Below are 22,613 nucleotides of genomic sequence, written 5' to 3' on the forward strand. Positions count from 1 at the left end.
AGTTTGAGACAATGATCTTTCTCCCTAAAATATTTTCAAATCTGTACAACTACCGGTTATACCGGAAACAGAGTACTACTTCATTATTTCCAATAGCACATCCAGTATATTATTGCATCATTAGCTTTTTTATGACAATTTCAGGAATATGCGATACCTTGGGTCTCGCCTAGTTCATGAATTAATGAGATTTTTATGAAACAAATGGAGGAGATTAGAACTCCTATTTTTTCAATATTTCTTAAGAAAATTGTTCTTCGAAAAAACCCTTTTTCATTTTCAATTCTGCAAATACGTAGTATATAAGACTGTTTGCGATTTGGACCAAAAATGTACAGGTTGTTTATCAGAAGATCAAGAGATTGCACAACTCAAATTCATCAGAATTCGATATTTTCAAATCAAAACATGAATTTTTTTAGTAGGTATTTCAGCCAATAATACGTATAAAAAAAAGGTCACTTAAGCACACCCAGTACCTGAAATGTATACTTCAATATTTATCGAGAAAAAACTTGAAATCAGGAAAACCCATAATTTCTAACTAATAATATAATAATTTCTAACTTTTCAATTCTGCAAATACGTAGTATATAAGACTGTTTGCGATTTGGACCAAAAATGTACAGGTTGTTTATCAGAAGATCAAGAGATTGCACAACTCAAATTCATCAGAATTCGATATTTTCAAATCAAAACATGAATTTTTTTAGTAGGTATTTCAGCCAATAATACGTATAAAAAAAAGGTCACTTAAGCACACCCAGTACCTGAAATGTATACTTCAATATTTATCGAGAAAAAACTTGAAATCAGGAAAACCCATAATTTCTAACTGATGTGTAGAGTTGTTAGTGACTTCCGAAAAACACAGAAAGAAACTGTTTTGATAACTAAATTCAACATTTCTTGAATTCTCTTCAATGTTTCAATGGGAGTACATATTGAGAAATCCATTAACCAATAAAATTTTCAAATCACGAATAGGTAATTGATTACAATTCATGAAATGTTACATTTAGTTTTCGAGACATCGAATTTTAGTTTCTTTCTGTGTTTTCCGGAAGTCGCAGACTACTTCATACCTTAGAATTTCCTGATTTGCCTGACCCTCAGAGTAATAAACATAGATAGAGGGAACATATGTCATTTTCATTAATCAAATTTTGACATGAAGCGCGGAAATGAAAACTTATCAGTGATACGATATGTCATTCAATTCGCGAGTTTCTCCACAAAAACGCACTCCTGATGTCCCAAACTGAATCAACGTTTCATATCAACTCAAAATATATCGATATAAATACCTAAATATCAGAAATTCAGAATACAAACGTCAAGCGCGCCAAACGACGTGAAACAACCGATGATACTAGGAGAGCAAAAGTTGCCAAACCTTGGATTCCAGCAGGTAGATACAGAAAATAATAAATATTCTGCATACCATTAATTCGACAATTACGAAAAATATCGGATTCCAAATATTCAACTTTGCATATTTAGTCGAGAATCACTCAAATAAATGTATTTCATTCAATATAATATACATTCAAAACGATATAGCAAAATTGTAGATTTGAAAATATATCATAATCCGTCAACGTAATCTAACCATGTTGTGGACATGTAAAAATTGCGTATACTTCCTCTATCTATGTTTATTACTCTATTATCTGACCGCTTCGCGTCGTTCGGGCAACGGCAATCTCATGCGAGAAAGTACCACTTTCCGCACTTCTAAAGAAAAATAACTAGAGATACCGTCTGTACGACATTCGGAACTAATCTCTCGACTTCCCTATCAAACAATCGAACGCAACATCCTGTCCGATACACACTCGGTAACCTAGCAACCCAGCAACCGTCCGATTTCCAAATCCCAACAGATTATCATATCAGAAACGACGTTATCCTTAAGACATCTGAACAGTCCGAGATGAAAGCGGAGGTGGCGGTGGCGCCTCCGTCAAAAATTTCACCGCGTTACGAAACCCAACCGCACGTTGCCGACAGACAGACGTGCCACAATTATCGACAGAGATCTCCGACGTGAACTGTCCGACCGAACATATGTTCGTAATTTGAATGCACACCGAGATCCCAGCGGTCCAAGAGAGCCTTAACAATGTAACAGTACCACAATGTCTCTACCTATATAATTATCTGCGGTCACGTGTTATCATATGGCGATTTTACGGCCAAATCGGCCGAGTTAACGCCGCGACGGCCCGACGCTACGCGTCCTTTTGGCGTTCGCCAAGCGTTGCACGACGTTAGGTCGACCTGAGTTAGATAATGAAGCGGCAATTCGATTAATTGTCCGCAGATGCATATCGTCGATGTTATTTTTTAGAGGATGGTCGAGAGAACCGCGGACTGAGCGTAACTCGAGCTCCCGCTACACGTCGAGTACTTCAAGATCCCGAGGTCAACAGACAGATATCTTCGCATGATCGATCAGCCGAGAATAATCCTTAGAAACATTGAACTCGCTACAATTTCACTTGACTTTTGAACAAGTTCCTTCACATCAATCAAATAAGTCATTTCAATATCCTAGCAAGAAAATCTCTAAATAAGCCAATCTAACATCTTTGTTGAAGACTCTGCTCTTTTTTTCTCGAAAGCTTTGAATTGAATGTATTATGTAAGCTAATGCAATAAAACACCTGTCACTTGGCTACCTCTTGAACAATTAAGCCTTCGGTATAAACATATTATTTTAGTTTGCCTCATCCAAATACCAATAAGCTAAGGAAGGTTGATATGCCCTACAGTCGAAATAAATACAAATCTTAATAAAAGTTCCAATAATTTATTTTTCATTATGCCCCCCTCCAGTATAAACATATTTCAGTTTTTTTCATCCAAATACCTATAACCTATGGAAGGTTATGCCCTACAGTCGAAATAAACACAAATCTTTATTAGAGTTCCAATAATTTATTTTTCATTATTTCCCCCTGGCTCATATTATATTTTGCATCCACATTACACCGAAAAACTATGTACATGTGTATAAGATACAAGCTGTCATTATCCTACAATAACAAAAATACTTGGTTTTGCAAAAGTTTTCAAGATCTCCGTGAAATTTCGTTCGAAATAGGTATAGGTACTTCAAACCACCAATAAAAGTATCAAATTTTTCTTTCAGAATGGAAAATTTCATTATTATTCCTGTTATTTTTATCAACGGGATCCCTACATTCTCGATAAATTTCAAAACTTCGTCCAGAATTGAACTACTTTGTATCTTGGGAGCCCAGTTTCACTCGGCACCCTGCACTGCTGTCAACACTGACGTACCATACGTGCGTGCGCAGCGATTCACGTGCATGCGCCAGCAGTCAAAAACATTATCACGTAGAAAGGTTATCTCACCTTTTTCATAATCCCAGTCTTCCTCTTTGAAAACGTCGTATACCGACGTAGTTTATTCTCGATGTATTCCATCTTGATCTTGACTCTCCCCTTCGTCTTCTTGCCGTTGCTAGGCGGCGATTTCTTCGACTGCAGGGAGTTGTAAGTGTCTTCGTTCATATCGTTAACACAGGACTCCAGGCCCATTCCCTGCGAGGACATGCCCCTGTCGTCGTAACATACGTCGTTCTTCATACCTCCGCGACCGCCACATGCACTAGAAACCATTGTATGACGCGGAGACAACTGTTGCAAACTTGTAGACGGTCGACCTAGGTTAGGGTTCCCATAGATCTCTGGTGGTGTTTCGCCACTCAGCAGGTTCATGCTGTAACTCATGTTAAAACGGGAATCCCTCCCGCCTGGAGGTTCCATTTCGCACCACAGTTTGATAACTAGAAACGACAGACAACGCGTAACACTATGTGCACCTTTGACAGCACACACGAGCACAGCTGAGCGCACAATACGATACTACGGAGCCTCGGTAAACTCTGCGCCGCCCAGCGCTCTCACACGGCCAATGCTCACACTATCGAAGTGCGCATGAGTGGTGTAAAGACGCGATCGCGTACGTCTGTTTCGTTCTAACACATAACCTATATACGGCGGAAATAGTGACACAATAGTCGACTTGGACGGTAGTAATTTGACCTAAGACTGAAATTTTATTTAAGAACGTTGAAATACCTGACAATTTCGAATGTTTACTTCGATTGATTCAGGTGGAGAAATGTCTAGTGTTATTAAAACCTGGGGGAATATCCGCCCTCGAGAGAAGAAGCATGACAGTATTCGGGAGTTAGCAAAAAGTTTCCTGAGTGGGACGTAAACATTGTCGGTAAGGACAGCCCCGTACCTTATTTAGAAACGATCGTTACCATATAAGGATAACTTGTCCTTAGATGGAAAACTGAAATCCCTCCTTCTAGAGATAGTCGCAGTGACCAGGAGTTCCTCGGTGCGTATGGGGCCTACTTGATGAGCTCATTAAGAACTTATTTGTTTTCAGAATGGGTTGGACACTGGACAGAATAGCAAGCAAAATAAATTTGATAGGTAGGTGTCTCCCCTAATATTCTGTTTTTTGTTGAAACTGAAGATTTTGATGGATGGATAAGATAGAGCAAGTCAAAAATTGCGTTATCATATGATGGAAAAGAGAATTTTATTCGATTACAATTTACACCTTATGAATGTTAAACCTGGTGACAAAAACGAATTTGTCTCCTAAAGGCACATAGTGTACCAATAAGTTCAATGAGAAACTGAGGAAATTCGATGCAAGTTGTAAATAAAATATCATTAGCAAACATTCATATGAAAAAAAAAGATGAATAATATAGAGAAGTTGCTTGGATAGGAAACGGAAAAAAATCTGATACAAACAAGGAAATATCGCTTTTTCCAATAGAAATGATACAATTTCAAATGATTATGTCCTGATATTTCTAAATTTATTGAAAAAATTTGGACAACAAAATGTTGCTTCCAGAAATTCTCAAGAAAGAGCTTTCTTGCAGTAAGTATTAACTTTAAAATTTAAATTGATGGTAATAAATTTAAATTTATGGTTTCTTTCTTATTCATAAGATCAAATAATATTTCGTTTCAATCATGCCTACTTTTAAATAAATATATGAAAATGAAATTTCTAGTATTTCAGTGATAACCAAAGAAGTTGTTTCATTCACCTTTTTGTCATCCTGAGAAACCTTTCCTTAAATAAAGGTACTATCATTATTATTAGGACGACAGTAGGTACCTCCAGAAATTCATTGAAAATCTGTGTTTTTGTACTGTTTTCTTCTGAAACAGAAACATTTTTGAATATATACAAACCGATTAATCATGCACAACAAATACATCGAAAACCTACAACAATTTGGGATAGCTAACTGATAGACGTTTGTCATTATGTATTATGTCAGTTCGAGCTTTTTCAGTACCTATTCCATATTTATTTGGTATGAATGAAAATATCTAAAACGATGCATTTGTTGAATTTTTTATTGCCAATTAAATTTCGGATGATGAAAATATTATATACATAATCAGTTGAAAAAACCTCATTCGTATTAAAAAAAAAATTCCTCGATTTCGCACCACTCTGACGTTTCATATAAAAAAAGCGCCGCCGATCAAGCTTCTTAAAAAATTCGCATTAGAAGTGACTAGAAAGATCAGCAAGTCGGTATATCCCTAGGGAGCACTGGTTAAGACCCAGAGGACTAACAAGCGCCAATATATACTTAGCACAAAAGAGGTTGAATAAATTTCAAGAAATTCTCGAGATTTCTGATTTTTTTGCATTTTCGATAGACGCAGCAACGCCGCAGAATGTTTGTGAGGACTATTGTTTCTTCATAAGTTGACTGAAGCGGGTTGAAAAATTCCTTGAGCTGATGTGCAAAAATAAATTGTAAATTGAAATCCAAAATCTCTAAAAATTTGATAATTCGAAAACTACCTGTACGATTTCGACTAATATCCAATGACTCTGTGAGATCTTAGAGAATCACCTATCTTCCGTGTTTCACATGGATTGTTCAAAAATTACAATCTTTAGTTTGTTCTTAACAAAAATATCAAAAAAGTCGGAAAATATAGGTAGATATCTACTCAGAAAAACTCGAAAACCGTTCATCTTATTACAAATTATAACAAATTGCTTTTGGAAAGAGAAAACACGTATCTATATTTGTGCCAAATTTGAGCTTAATATCTTTGAAGTTAATACCTTTAGTGATGTTCACAAGAAAGTGTTTCACACAAGAACATAAGACAATTTTTTTAAATTATAAATTTTTGAATTTTGAAAAACAATCGTCTATAAGCTTTGCTTTGGCCCTTGCGAACAAAGCCTAAGAACGAATTTCCAGAAATCCAAATGAGAACTTCGAGACATCCGTTTTCAGTCAGCAGAAGACATAAAAGAAAATTCGTTTAATTGCCTTTCAGTATTTACAATGTCCAATCTCTGTAGGTTCTGAACATCAATATTTGATGATTCTATCATTTCTATCCAACATTCCTCATACAAATATTGCTAGTTTTCGGAATAACAACTGTTTGAAAGTTCGAATATGCCGCTTCTTCTTTTTTTTATGGCAAATCTGGAAAAGAATTAATTTTTATTGGATACTCATATTGTCGAATAACGAATTTGCTTTGATTAATTGAACACAACCGATTGTAACAAGGCAACAAGCGCCCTCTATCAGCAATGCTTAATAAGAATCAACTTAGTAGCCTTCAAAAACGTAGAATTGCAAATTTCCAAGTAGAAATCGTAAAAAATCAAAATTATTGCTAGAATCAAAATCAATATTACAACTAAAACCCGGTTTCTCGGAAATCAACAATATTTGTATAAGGAATGTTGGGCAAAATCATCATATTTTGAGGACTCAAATCGACAATTAATAGATTGGACATACGTCATTTTTAGTAAGCGAATTTTCTACCCAACAACAATCAAATATGACATGAGGAGCGCGGAAATGAAAACATATCAGTGATGCAATATTAGATATTTCACTTAATTCGCGGGTTTCTTCATAAAGAAAACACTTCTTATTTTCCATAGTGAATAAAAGTTTCATATCAACTCAATACGTCCAGGAGAAGTTGCAGCATCGGGAATATTTTCCATTTTCTTCGAAAATTTCAGATTTTGACCTATAATTCCTGAAATAATGTACTAATCGCCCAACTGCAAGCATTTTTCGTAATCTAAATAGTCGAATCAATCAAAAAAATTATACAATATTCCCATGAAGGAACTTTAATTTTTCTTCTATTTTTGAAAAATTTTGCGAAAATTTTCAACAAAAAATTCTGATCGTCAATTCTGGCACCGCTCATTCTTCGTAGAGCTCAAGGTTTCGAAGAAATTTGAACTCGAAATTTGGGAAAAAATTGAATTAGCCTCGAAAAATCGTTATATCTCCTGAATTATTCGTTACAGATACAGATCCCTCAAATAAAAACGTTTTCAAACATCAAGTTGCTAGCTAAGACATACTGAGGTTTCAAGGGCGTATCTTACGTCCAGGAGAAGTTGCAGCCTAGAGAATGTTATAAATTTTTTCTCGGAAATTTCATATTTTTACCTCTAATTTCTAAAATAATGTACTGATCACCCAACTGCAAGCATTTTCATGATCTTCATTGTTGAATCAATCAATAAAATGATACAATACTCCCATGAAGGAACTTTTATTTTTTTTCAATTTTCTAAGGGTTAGGTATGGAAAATTTTACGAAAATTTTTCGACAAAATTTTTCAGGTGAGATCGAAATACGGCTTATTAGTGATCGTCAATTCTGGCACCACTCACCGATTCTTCGTAGAGCTCACGGTTTCGAAGAAATTTGAACTCGAAATTTGGGAAAAAATTGAATTAGCCTCGAAAAATCGTTATATCTCCTGAATAATTCGTCAAAGACCCCTCAAATAAAAACGTTTCTGAACATCAAGTTGCCATCTAAGACATACTGAGGTTTCAAGGGCTTATCTTACGTCCAGGAGAAGTTGCAGCCTAGGGAATGTTATCCATTTTTTTTCTCGAAAATTTCAGATTTTTACCTCTAATTTCTGAAATAATGTACTGATCGCCCAACTGCAAGCATTTTCGTGATCCATATAATCGAATCAATCAATAAAATGATACAATACTCCCATGTAGGAACTTTTATTTTTTTTCAATTTTCTAAGGGTTAGGTATGAAAAATTTTAAGAAAATTTTTCGACAAAAAATTTTTCAGGTGAGATCGAAATACGGCTTATTAGGGATCGTCAATTCTGGCACCGCTCACCGAATCTTCGTAGAGCTCACGGTTTCGAAGAAATTTGGACTCGAAATTTGGGAAAAAATTGAATTTACCTCCAAAAATCCCTCAGATAAAAACGTTTTTCGAACATCGAGTTCTGTTTTAAAACATAATGAGGTTTAGTGATATATATATATAAATATATATATATATATATATATATACAGTAAATTTGTGGATTTTAGAATTTATCAGACAGAATCATCTAACCATGTTGGGGACACGTAAAAATTGCGTACACTCCCCCTATCTATGTTTAATACTCTATGGATATTCCTTATGAATCACCCTGTATATTGAGAGATGTATCGTATTCCATCAATTCTAAAATTTTATTTCCAGAATTCTGCGAGTTCTCATCGCGGTTTTCGCCCAAAGAACATTATGAGAAATGTACAGATCAACTTCTTATCGTCCTACACTCTGTTAAACGTCCAGAAAGTACCATCATTCACAGAAGAGATACAGCACACCCATTTCCTTTTGAAATACGCGTGTGTGCTCTATTATGCACATCAGAAAATGGCCTATAAATATTCCCTTATACACAATTTATACTGCGGAAAGTACACACAAAGTAAGTTAGCAGTAGATAATCGGTAGCTCAATTAAAGATACAACATCTAATAGCGATAGTGCCCACGCTAACTTTCATTGAAATGTTTGTTATCCACCAGGGCCGGTATATATATAGAAGGAAAACGACCATATTTCATCCACAAGTGTGCCCCATATTCATTTTGCTTAAATTTTATTTCAGTCGACTGGAAAAGAGAAAATTATGATAGTATTAAGAATACTGAAGGACTTTAATGAACATTTCAATATTTACAGAGATTTTGACACAGAAAGCAAGGCTCAGATACAGGATCTTTAGAAATGATTTCAATAATATGGATAAATTCTCTTGGGAGTGGAATACGTTCAAAATGAGAGATGTAAAGTCATTCTTTTAAGCGACGTTTCGCAACTTTATTGTTGCTTCTTCAAAGCTCTATACAAGCTCTTATTAAATGAAATTTCAATTTTTACAAAGTTTGAATGAAGTATTGACGGACGTTTTCCACTTCCGAGGTACCTGTTATGAGGTTACATTTTTCATTGTTATTTTAGGTATTTATGTGTTTCTTTGTAGAGCTTTGAAGAAACAACAATAAAGTTGCGAAACGTCGCCTAAAGGAATGACTTAAGGTTTCTCATTTCAAACTTATTCCACTCCCAAGAGAATTTATCCATATTATTGAAGATAAGGAATACGACAGTGTTAGATTTAGTAGAAGAGAAATGATTTCAATATCGCAGTTGCCTTTCAATAATTTCTAGCTGCTTCTCACTAAGTTTCCCAACTAGAGATTCACTGCTTAAGTTGATATAAATATAAGCTACTTAACTTGGTTTGACTTGAAATCAAATCAAGTTCTACTCAAGTAGTGGTTTTACGAAGTCAATTTTTGTCAAGTTAAGCTTATTTTTCAAGTACATACTTGAAAAATCAAGTGCATATATGAAAAGTATGTATAGTTATAATCGTCGAATCTAAATTCTAAATAATTTATCTCTTCAAACTTCCAACTATTTTAAATATACATTCACCAACGACCAAGTGAAATTAGAAAAAAATCGAACCTAACCTTTGCTCGCTATTTGAAATATAGGTATTCATTATCCATCTCATTAGATACCTTCTAATTAGCTGCCTTTTTCGCTATTGTCCCGATTCCAAAGATTACCCGACATAACGTCGATAAATAAGAATACCGATAGACCAGGATTGTTCAAGAACAGTAGCAAAATAACGTGCGCAACAGGTGTAGAAAATTCTTCGCGTTCTATCGATTTAATGGCTGAAATTTCACAATCGCTTGTAGTTTTCCATAATAATTGCATAATTAATTCCGATATATTGTGTATTGTATTGTGTACTATCAAAACTGTGGTCGTAAAATAGCTGGTAGCAAAGTGAAGAAGTAAATCGTAGCCATAATTATTGTGCTAGAATCTATGGGAACCACAGCTTCCCTTATGTGGAGAAGCGCGGTGAAGTTGATTCTCTAGTAGACGGCTTGGCTCTCACAATAGACTCACTAAATCAGAATAGCAATGGCATAATTATTAGAGTGCTTTGCGGTGTTTATAACCTGCAAGCCACATGTTGAAAGAGAGAGGGAGAATGTGGAAAAATATAATAATTAGTCCAAATTCAGAATAATCATACCGAAAATCACAATTAGAACATTCCTACTTTCTTAAAGCATAATTAATCTAGTTAAGTTCAAGACTCCACTCAATAAGACTCGAGCCTAACCAGTAAAACATTCTTCTTTATCCGTCTATATATTCACCTTCTGAAGTGATAGATGTACTCCAATGGTCCCAAACGTTTCAATATCTTTTCTGTAGAAATTTCTTGTCTCTCATTATAAATCGGCTTCAGCCTGAGGTGTATTTTTCATTAGAGCCGAATTTCTTTTCCTGAAACATTCTTTAGAGGTCTGCCAAAAGACATCACTGGATTCTAGATTTTGAGAACAAGCTGAGTGGTCAAACAGTCAGAAGCGAAGTTCGCTCAATTTGACTATGGTCCTATGGTTGATAAGATAAACAGGCATTGAGCCTACTATTAACAACATGATGGTTGATTCTGTGAATACCACAGTTAGTTAGATCACAAAGTGATCAACAGAAATCCTGAAAAGAAACGAATCATCACTAACACAGTTTTTCTTTAAATACCCATATTCAATATTGAAATGCATTGTTTTTGAACCAACAAAGTCCTTTCAAGAGATACTGAGCAATAAAAGTAATCAACAAAGTAGTCATCGGAGGATTTACTTCAGATCTCATTGTTGACAGAAAAAACGAACCACCATCTCAAGACTTCTTGCAAAGTTCGATACATGCTCTTTTCGATCACAAAAAAAGGAAATATATCGATCAGTAATGATAATGTTCGTTGTCGCGTCCTTTTTCCACCAAACAATAACCATATGTGTGGTCCAGAAGGCAAGGAATCAACACAGTCGTCCTGTATACAAGACATGAACAAGGCGGTCGTTGATGTGTGGAGGAATCCTGGAATTCATTATTCCCCGAACGCAACAATATATTTTTAGCCGATAGCATTGAGGGATAAGCTTAAAGGTCGTTCCATCGTCATTTTCTTACGCATTGTTGAAAAAACATTTTAGCTCTAAGGGCCATACAGTCTTGTATATTTGGGGATACTAACTAGTGAGATCAATGTAAAACAAGGCGCTTCGGTGATGGTTCTACTAGCACAACCATACACCAAATGCATTTCAGTTACTTCTCAGTTTGATCCTGATGTTACTAAATCACCATAAAATGTTGAAACGCAAAGGTAAGTCAATCTGGTGGGTAATCCAATGTTTCCCTGCCATAAAACTGAATGATAATTTGATATGACATCAGTGAAGTATGAAAAACCCATTGATAAGGTTAACCGTCATTGAGACTACAATTAAAAACATGTTGGTTGATTCTGTAAATTCTAGAGGACTTGGTTCACAATTTTAAGGAATCAAGACAAACCTTAAAGAAATTCTAATCATTACTAACACAGTTTTTCTTTATTTAAAGAAAAACTGACCAATATTGAATATGGGCATTTGCCCATTTTCAAAATTGAATTACATTGTATTCGAACCAACAAAGACCTTTCAAGAGATGCGGAACAATCAAAGTAATCAAAAGAGTACCCATCGGAGGATTTACTTCAGATCTCATTGTTGATAGAAAAAACGAACCACCATCTCAAGACTTCTTGCAAAATTCGATACATGCTCTTTTCGATCACAAAAAAGGGAAATATATCGATCAGTAATGATAATGGTCGTTGTCGCGTCCTTTTTCCACCAAACAATAACCATATGTGTGGTCCAGAAGGCAAGGAATCAACACAGTCGTCCTGTATACAAGACATGAACAAGGCGGTCGTTGATGTGTGGAGGAATCCTGGAATTCATTATTCCCCGAACGCAACAATATATTTTTAGCCGATAGCATTGAGGGATAAGCTTAAAGGTCGTTCCATCGTCATTTTCTTACGCATTGTTGAAAAAACATTTTAGCTCTAAGGGCCATACAGTCTTGTATATTTGGGGATACTAACTAGTGAGATCAATGTAAAACAAGGCGCTTCGGTGATGGTTCTACTAGCACAACCATACACCAAATGCATTTCAGTTACTTCTCAGTTTGATCCTGATGTTACTAAATCACCATAAAATGTTGAAACGCAAAGGTAAGTCAATCTGGTGGGTAATCCAATGTTTCCCTGCCATAAAACTGAATGATAATTTGATATGACATCAGTGAAGTATGAAAAACCCATTGATAAGGTTAACCGTCATTGAGACTACAATTAAAAACATGTTGGTTGATTCTGTAAATTCTAGAGGACTTGGTTCACAATTTTAAGGAATCAAGACAAACCTTAAAGAAATTCTAATCATTACTAACACAGTTTTTCTTTATTTAAAGAAAAACTGACCAATATTGAATATGGGCATTTGCCCATTTTCAAAATTGAATTACATTGTATTTGAACCAACAAAGACCTTTCAAGAGATGCGGAACAATCAAAGTAATCAAAAGAGTACCCATCGGAGGATTTACTTCAGATCTCATTGTTGATAGAAAAAACGAACCACCATCTCAAGACTTCTTGCAAAATTCGATACATGCTCTTTTCGATCACAAAAAAGGGAAATATATCGATCAGTAATGATAATGGTCGTTGTCGCGTCCTTTTTCCACCAAACAATAACCATATGTGTGGTCCAGAAGGCAAGGAATCAACACAGTCGTCCTGTATACAAGACATGAACAAGGCGGTCGTTGATGTGTGGAGGAATCCTGGAATTCATTATTCCCCGAACGCAACAATATATTTTTAGCCGATAGCATTGAGGGATAAGCTTAAAGGTCGTTCCATCGTCATTTTCTTACGCATTGTTGAAAAAACATTTTAGCTCTAAGGGCCATACAGTCTTGTATATTTGGGGATACTAACTAGTGAGATCAATGTAAAACAAGGCGCTTCGGTGATGGTTCTACTAGCACAACCATACACCAAATGCATTTCAGTTACTTCTCAGTTTGATCCTGATGTTACTAAATCACCATAAAATGTTGAAACGCAAAGGTAAGTCAATCTGGTGGGTAATCCAATGTTTCCCTGCCATAAAACTGAATGATAATTTGATATGACATCAGTGAAGTATGAAAAACCCATTGATAAGGTTAACCGTCATTGAGACTACAATTAAAAACATGTTGGTTGATTCTGTAAATTCTAGAGGACTTGGTTCACAATTTTAAGGAATCAAGACAAACCTTAAAGAAATTCTAATCATTACTAACACAGTTTTTCTTTATTTAAAGAAAAACTGACCAATATTGAATATGGGCATTTGCCCATTTTCAAAATTGAATTACATTGTATTCGAACCAACAAAGACCTTTCAAGAGATGCGGAACAATCAAAGTAATCAAAAGAGTACCCATCGGAGGATTTACTTCAGATCTCATTGTTGATAGAAAAAACGAACCACCATCTCAAGACTTCTTGCAAAATTCGATACATGCTCTTTTCGATCACAAAAAAGGGAAATATATCGATCAGTAATGATAATGGTCGTTGTCGCGTCCTTTTTCCACCAAACAATAACCATATGTGTGGTCCAGAAGGCAAGGAATCAACACAGTCGTCCTGTATACAAGACGTGAACAAGGCGGTCGTTGATGTGTGGAGGAATCCTGGAATTCATTATTCCCCGAACGCAACAATATATTTTTAGCCGATAGCATTGAGGGATAAGCTTAAAGGTCGTTCCATCGTCATTTTCTTACGCATTGTTGAAAAAACATTTTAGCTCTAAGGGCCATACAGTCTTGTATATTTGGGGATACTAACTAGTGAGATCAATGTAAAACAAGGCGCTTCGGTGATGGTTCTACTAGCACAACCATACACCAAATGCATTTCAGTTACTTCTCAGTTTGATCCTGATGTTACTAAATCACCATAAAATGTTGAAACGCAAAGGTAAGTCAATCTGGTGGGTAATCCAATGTTTCCCTGCCATAAAACTGAATGATAATTTGATATGACATCAGTGAAGTATGAAAAACCCATTGATAAGGTTAACCGTCATTGAGACTACAATTAAAAACATGTTGGTTGATTCTGTAAATTCTAGAGGACTTGGTTCACAATTTTAAGGAATCAAGACAAACCTTAAAGAAATTCTAATCATTACTAACACAGTTTTTCTTTATTTGAAGAAAAACTGACCAATATTGAATATGGGCATTTGCCCATTTTCAAAATTGAATTACATTGTATTTGAACCAACAAAGACCTTTCAAGAGATGCGGAACAATCAAAGTAATCAAAAGAGTACCCATCGGAGGATTTACTTCAGATCTCATTGTTGATAGAAAAAACGAACCACCATCTCAAGACTTCTTGCAAAATTCGATACATGCTCTTTTCGATCACAAAAAAGGGAAATATATCGATCAGTAATGATAATGGTCGTTGTCGCGTCCTTTTTCCACCAAACAATAACCATATGTGTGGTCCAGAAGGCAAGGAATCAACACAGTCGTCCTGTATACAAGACGTGAACAAGGCGGTCGTTGATGTGTGGAGGAATCCTGGAATTCATTATTCCCCGAACGCAACAATATATTTTTAGCCGATAGCATTGAGGGATAAGCTTAAAGGTCGTTCCATCGTCATTTTCTTACGCATTGTTGAAAAAACATTTTAGCTCTAAGGGCCATACAGTCTTGTATATTTGGGGATACTAACTAGTGAGATCAATGTAAAACAAGGCGCTTCGGTGATGGTTCTACTAGCACAACCATACACCAAATGCATTTCAGTTACTTCTCAGTTTGATCCTGATGTTACTAAATCACCATAAAATGTTGAAACGCAAAGGTAAGTCAATCTGGTGGGTAATCCAATGTTTCCCTGCCATAAAACTGAATGATAATTTGATATGACATCAGTGAAGTATGAAAAACCCATTGATAAGGTTAACCGTCATTGAGACTACAATTAAAAACATGTTGGTTGATTCTGTAAATTCTAGAGGACTTGGTTCACAATTTTAAGGAATCAAGACAAACCTTAAAGAAATTCTAATCATTACTAACACAGTTTTTCTTTATTTAAAGAAAAACTGACCAATATTGAATATGGGCATTTGCCCATTTTCAAAATTGAATTACATTGTATTTGAACCAACAAAGACCTTTCAAGAGATGCGGAACAATCAAAGTAATCAAAAGAGTACCCATCGGAGGATTTACTTCAGATCTCATTGTTGATAGAAAAAACGAACCACCATCTCAAGACTTCTTGCAAAATTCGATACATGCTCTTTTCGATCACAAAAAAGGGAAATATATCGATCAGTAATGATAATGGTCGTTGTCGCGTCCTTTTTCCACCAAACGCAAACCATGTGTGGTCCAGAAGGCAAGGAATCAACACAGTCGTCCTGTATACAAGACGTGAACAAGGCGGTCGTTGATGTGTGGAGGAATTCTGGGATTCATTATTCCCCGAACGCAACAATATATTTTAAGCCGATAGCATTGAGGGATAAGCTTAAAGGTCGTTCCATCGTCATTTTCTTATTCATTGTTGAAAACACATTCTAGCTCTAAGGTCCATACAGTCTTCTATATTTGGGGATACTAACTACTAACTAGTGAGATCAATGTAAAACAAGGCGCTTCAGTGATGGTTCTACTAGCACAACCAAACACCAAATGCATTTCAGTTAATTCTCAGTTTGATCCTGATGTTACTAAATCACCATAAAATGTTGAAACGCAAAGCTAAGTCAATCTGGTTGGTAATTCAATGTTTCCCTGTCATAAAACTGAATGATAATTTGATATGACATCAGTAAAGTATGAAAAACCCATTGATAAGTTTAACCGTCATTGAGACTACAATTAAAAACATGTTGGTTGATCCTGTAAATACCAGAGGACTTAGTTCACAATTTTAAGGAATCAAGACAAACCCTGAAGAGAAACGAATCATCACTAACACAGTTTTTCTTTAAATGCCCATATTCAATAAAGAATTACATTGTATTTGAACCAACAAAGTCCTTTCAAGAGATGCTGAACAATCGAAGTAATCAACAGAGTACTCATCGGAGGATTCACTTCAGATCTCATTGTTGATAGAAAAAACGAACCACCATCTCAAGACTTCTTGCAAAATTCGATACATGCTCTTTTCGATCACAAAAAAGGGAAATATATCGATCAGTAATGATAATGGTCGTTGTCGCGTCCTTTTTCCACCAAACGCAAACCATGTGTGGTCCAGAAGGCAAGGAATCAACACAGTCGTCCTGTATACAAGACGTGAACAAGGCGGTCGTTGATGTGTGGAGGAATCCTGGAATTCATTATTCCCCGAACGCAACAATATATTTTTAGCCGATAGCATTGAGGGATAAGCTTAAAGGTCGTTCCATCGTCATTTTCTTACGCATTGTTGAAAACATTCCAGCTCTAAGGTCCGAGCAGCCTCCCGCTCAACATTTCAAACACGTAGGGCGTATTTATTCGTAAATGAAAAAAATCTTTAAAATATCCAATTAGTTGTTCGTAATGTGCAAGATAAGGTGGTTTTTCTGCTGCGTATGCTACATCGTAAGCGAGAGATAAACCGTGGTACTACCGACCGGGTGGTGAGGACAGCTTTTTTCGCGGGAAACGTCGACGTACGGGCAAAACAATGTCCCGCGCACGGTCAAAGGACTCGATACGACCAGTACTCACTACTATTGTTTACTTTTATTTGTCGCATAAATAATTGCAACCTGTTATATGACTCACTACTCGATCGCTCTCTGATCGATTTTTTATCCGATCGATTTCAACTGCTGAAGAGCCTGATAGATATAAATAAAACTAACATCTGTCATTTCGTCGGTTCGTTTTTGTCATTTTCCGAGCGATTTGTGTCGAATGCGCGGATTCCCACAATCCATTCTGGTGCGAGGATTAGTTTCCAGTTTTAATCGATTCGATATTTCAATATTCACCTGTTCAAGTCAAAAAAGTGTATTCAGTTGACGAATCATAATTAAAAGATATATGTGGAAGAATGGAGAAATATTTATTCTGAAAAAAGCTGCCCGGAGCTTTTGCGTGCATTTTTATTATACAGGGTGTTCCTAAATTAGACGCCTACCGTGTTAGTATGACTCATTTGCTGTCGTTTGAACCATATTTAGTAATAACCAAAAATCAACAGTTTACGAGATATTTCAGTTCTTGTGATCTTCAAAAGATTTCTCACCTTACTTCATTTTTCGTCAAATTTCTCTACGTTGACCAAATTTGATTATATTTTTGAATTATTTTCGTGGCCAGCGAGGAATCCGGATCTAACACTGTTAGAATAGACGAAGCAGAAAGAAGATTGACAGTAAGTTTCAGGCGGAAAGTAATAACTAAACAAATAAGAAAAGGGCACGTGCTTGTATAGTAGTGCTTGGTGGTAGTTTCAAACATAATTTATGAATACATTTTTTACTGGAATTTGGAGTTGTATTGCAATAAAAAAATATTTAATTTATTATTTTCCTTTCTCTGCTTCTTTCTCCTTTCAAATCAAAATCTGCTGAAACAAAACTAGTGCCTACATTCTAACGAAAACTTTTCAAAGAAATAAATAAGGAATTTGACAAGTTTTTAAAATGATTTTGTCAAACATAAATTGTGGAATTCGAAAGTAGCAGGCAAATTCATATTAGAAATTATTATTCTGTTCTTCATATACCAACTTTCAAATCAAACTAATTCTAATCATCTAATACAGCATATTTTTTTGCTTACAAACTGGCTCACTACTTTGGAACACCGTAGAAATGTTAGCGATCTGTCTCTATTTTATAGATATTTTCATGGGCGATGCTCTTCTGAAATATCAACAATCGTTCCTCCTTTGGCAGTCTCTTCGAGGTTAACCCGTCAGGTTCAGTCTTCACACCCCTTTGTGGTCGCGTTGGAGATCTGCAGGACATCTCTTTTCAAAGACTCGTTCATCCAACGAACAGCAAGGCTCTGGAACACATTGCCTAGGGAAGTGTTCCCCGAGGCATATAACCTTCATAAATTAAAAAAAAAACACCAATTCCTACCTACTTTTCCTTGGTTCTCACGATGTTCCCTGAACATTACAGTATATCTCCTTTCGTGGGAACCAGAACATAAAAAAAAATAAACATCATATCCTTTTCTGATGAAAATAATCCAAAATTTAAAACAAACAAAACTTGGTCAACGTAAAAAAAATCGACGAAAAATGAAGTAAATTGAGAAATTCTTCGAAAACCACAACAACTCAAAGATCTCGGGAACTGTAGATTTTCGGTTATCAATAAATATGGCTCAGTCGACAGCAAATGAATGATACTAACACCTCCTTCAACGTTCGCGTCTAATTTGGAAACACCCTGTATTTACCCTTAAAAATCACCTTTGGAACATAAAGTCTCCGAGTAATTCTTTGGGAGACTATATTTCTATAAAGGGACGATCATCGATCCATATATTGATTCTCTTCAACAGTGGCATGGTAGTAGACAGAGAATATTTATTTAAGTTAGAATATACAGTGTGTTCTACAAGCTCCATGACAAACTTTGACACATGAAAGTTATGCTCATTCTGAACATTATTATGCATCTATCCAAACACTCGTGACCCAAAGTTGAGGCTGCTAAAATAATTTGCAGATGCACAGACTGACAGAGAGACATAAGACCAAGGTTGTTCAAAATGTTGTGTTATGCATTTGCAAAAGGGTTAATATTATTTTATGTTGAAGCTTCTTTATACCTTCGGTAGGTTCAAAAGCGATTGTATTTAACCTGTCCATCTAATATTCAAATGGTATATTTAGACTTCAAGCCTACCCTGAAAATTTCCTTTCTTCAGCTTTTAATTCGAAAGTTATCGTGATGCATTCAAAGTAGGTACAAAATAGCCCATTTCCTCAAATGAGCACGCAATACATGCACTCCATTATGTCAATAACAAACAACAGTTATGATATACCTAATGTACAGGGTGGAAATTGGTTATACCTGAACTACAAAGTTTCAAACTGAAGCGATAGAGGAAAATAAATGGCACATTGGTTATCTTCTTACGAGAAGCTATAATGCCGTTAACTGTATTTCTCTATCTGCCTTTGTTTTCGAGTTCTAGGCAAAAATTAAAATTTGGGTGATTTTAATATTGCTTATTACCTACAACATATCTCCATTTCTATTTGTGCTACGGTATTGAAATGAAAATATCATTGAAACAATTCAAGCATTCAAAGCAATCCAGTGGCATTCTCTGTTCTATTGCAAGAAATTTTCTCGCTGAGCTATAACTCTTTAATAAATAAATCCCCGGATTCCCCGGCAAACTAGCTTAAACGCATTTTTTCTTAAGAATTCTACTTTATTCGTCAACATAGTCACCTTCGAAAGTGCTACATGTACTACAACGCTTAAAAGCAAGATTCGTCCTTGCTTATGACTTGAATATTGGGGAGGGTGCATCATAGAATCATATATTTCATATAATTATCATTTTGTGACGTATAATAATATATTACATGTTTTTGAAATGGAAAAAAATCCCTGAGAATTTTTCAGCCGAGCTGGTCCTACCAAATAATGAGCATGACCTTGGAAACGTGAATATTTGGTTTGGCCGTTGACGTGGAAGCATGGCCTCGATATCCTTATGATTTTCTACCCTTGGGATTATCGTAATGAACCCATTTTCCGTCTCCAGTCACAATGCGATGCAGAAACGCCTTCTGTTTTTACCTTGCAAGCAGCTGTTCACAAGCAAACAAAAGCCATTCAACATCTTTCGGCTTCAACTCGTACGGCACCTAATTTCTTTGTTTCTGAATCATTCCCATGACTTTCAAGCGTTTCAAAATGGCTTGTTGCGTCCTTCTCAATGATCCTGCCAATTCTCGTTGCGTTTGACAGAAGTCTTGTTCAAGTAATGCCCCCAATTCTGCATCTTCGAAAACCTTCTTTCTTCCACCGCCATGCTGGTCTTCGACGTCAACACCACCTTTCTTGAAGCGTTAAAATCAGCCTCGGCACGTTCTTCCACTAATAGCGGTCTCACCATAGGTATTTGGGAGCATTCGATGAGCCTTAGCCGCAATTTTTCTTCATATTAAAACCTCCGGCAAATGAGAGAATTTGGCACATAAGCCGACATGTTTAATCGAGAATAACTTTATGATGCAGACACAAATCGACTAATATTTCGATGGCGTTATGTTTACAAATACCTAAGCTTATTGTATGACATCTACGATTTATTATTAGTTATTTCGACTACCACTTTCCGCTCCAGCCATCTATTGCAAAACGGCGGAAGCAAAGTTTAACTCTATATATATATATCACCTTGGAAGGGAAAATGTGGACGAATTAAATCGAATTTTCTAGAAAAAATGTGTTTATACAGATTAAGCCCGATATTTAGTGAGCGATGTGACTGCTCTTTCCTCACGTCACTTTATATGGCTAGGTTGATATAGATTGCCTCCCATCCAACAATTTGTCTGATTGTAAAAATTTGATCGAAACAGGAATAAGTCCGATGTTATTCGACCTGTCAATAGATGTCGAGCCGTCAGGATTTCAAGTCCTGATTTGGTCACAACATGAGGAACTGACCGAATGTCCTTTATTGGCGAGGCGCACCGTCGATTTAGTAGGATATTATTAATCTTTAAATATGGAGATTATATAATTGTTGGAGATCTGAGAACTTGAATGTGTAGGCTCACTAGAGATTGGACGATTACGGACCAGTCTTCCGTGATGGAGGACCGTCGAGAATTAACAATTGTTTCGTTGATAGGAATATTCTTAATCCGGCAGAATATGGAATTGAAGAATTAGTCATTGTTGTTTTGTGAACAGAAATGATTGAATTTTTATGATTATATTATTGGTTTATGTGTGGTTGTGGTTGGGATTGCTGAATTCAAATTAGTTGTCAATGTTATGACATTCTGTTGAGTGTTACGGTTTCTTCCTATAAATTGGTTTTCGATCTCTGAAAGTTAGAGTTTATTTTCAAATATTTTGAACAATAGGAGGTTTTTTGAGAGATTTCCAAAATATGGTAACCACAGTCTAACCCATAGTGTTTGATTTTATTTGATGGTGTGCTCTCGACTTCTTGTTAATATTTTCATTGAAATATGTTTATAGAAATTGATCTTGATTTGTAAATTTATTTGGATACTGGCTACTGTATTATATTTTGTTTATTTAGAAGTCACTTAAATCATAGATGTAGGCCAGCTGAACTGCAGAATATTTCTGACAAAATAGTTTGCGTTTTTTTCATTATAAATGTATTTTGATGGTTTTGTTGTCCGGGTAGGTGTTGCTGTTACAATAGAAGTTGTATAATTTATGAATATTTATGAGAGAAAAGTAATTCACATCCATCTCAATACAAATACATAAATACCATGCGTTTGTCACTGACTGTTCAGTTAGTCCATATTGTTTCTATGGTAGGTAACACTTCACTCAATAATTCAGGAGCCTAACCAGTAAAAACACATTTTTTTTTTAAATTCAACATTAGAACAAAATTCTTTCCCTGGGGTACCTTTCAACAGTTTCAACCGTTGTTGTCGATGGAGCAGATTCTGATTATCATTTATCAAGGCATTACCTCTTTGTACAATATTCTTCCTATCAAATCTTTTGTCAATACACGAAACTCGTGTTTATCTATTTTTCAAACAACAACAAATGTAGCGTCAGTCAATTTCGACACTCACCTTTCGAAGCTTGTTATCAACTAACGAGAAAAAGATGGTTTTCATATGTATATGTCACTGGCGGTGGTATTGAAAAATGGGTGAATAATAAGTATTAAACATTTCCTCATTACATCCTAAAATTACATGGTATCAAAGTACAAAAATCTCAAGTATAATACTAAGAACGATCTGTTAATTTGGGATAGGATCTTCCTGCTCAACACCTAGTAGTGAAAAAATTTTAATGAACTGAATTTATGGATCATCCAGTTTGTTGCAATGATGTCGTCAGTGGCTGCTGCCTAGTCGTATTTGATCTTATTCGAGAAGAATACTGCCAATAAGCCTGCCAGCATATCTTATACCAATAAAAGGAAACAGGAACAATGAACGTCCACGATATATTTATTATGATTTTGATTCCGCTTTGTATTGTAATATAAGTAACTGCAGGCATCTGTTATAA

The 22,613-nt window shown here is 35.6% G+C and overlaps 2 protein-coding genes across 3 annotated transcripts in view; one reads left to right on the forward strand and one right to left on the reverse strand.

Annotated features, from left to right (window-relative positions):
• The window catches only part of LOC123676933 (serum response factor homolog), a 119,532-nt gene extending 115,425 nt beyond the window's left edge, over positions 1 to 4,107 (reverse strand). The window contains exon 1 of the mRNA XM_045613272.1: positions 3,385 to 4,107. Within this exon, the coding sequence (XP_045469228.1) occupies positions 3,385 to 3,798 (414 nt within the window). The 5' untranslated portion in view covers positions 3,799 to 4,107. The remainder of the gene's footprint in view (positions 1 to 3,384) is intronic.
• LOC123676934 overlaps positions 2,173 to 22,613 on the forward strand; it is a 29,815-nt gene continuing 9,374 nt past the window's right edge. For both annotated transcript variants that reach the window (XM_045613275.1, XM_045613277.1), the window contains exon 1: positions 2,173 to 2,542. The gene's annotated coding sequence lies outside the window, so the exon portion shown is untranslated. The remainder of the gene's footprint in view (positions 2,543 to 22,613) is intronic.

The sequence above is a fragment of the Harmonia axyridis genome, chromosome 3, assembly GCF_914767665.1.
Source record: "Harmonia axyridis chromosome 3, icHarAxyr1.1, whole genome shotgun sequence".
Classification (NCBI taxonomy): domain Eukaryota; kingdom Metazoa; phylum Arthropoda; class Insecta; order Coleoptera; family Coccinellidae; genus Harmonia; species Harmonia axyridis.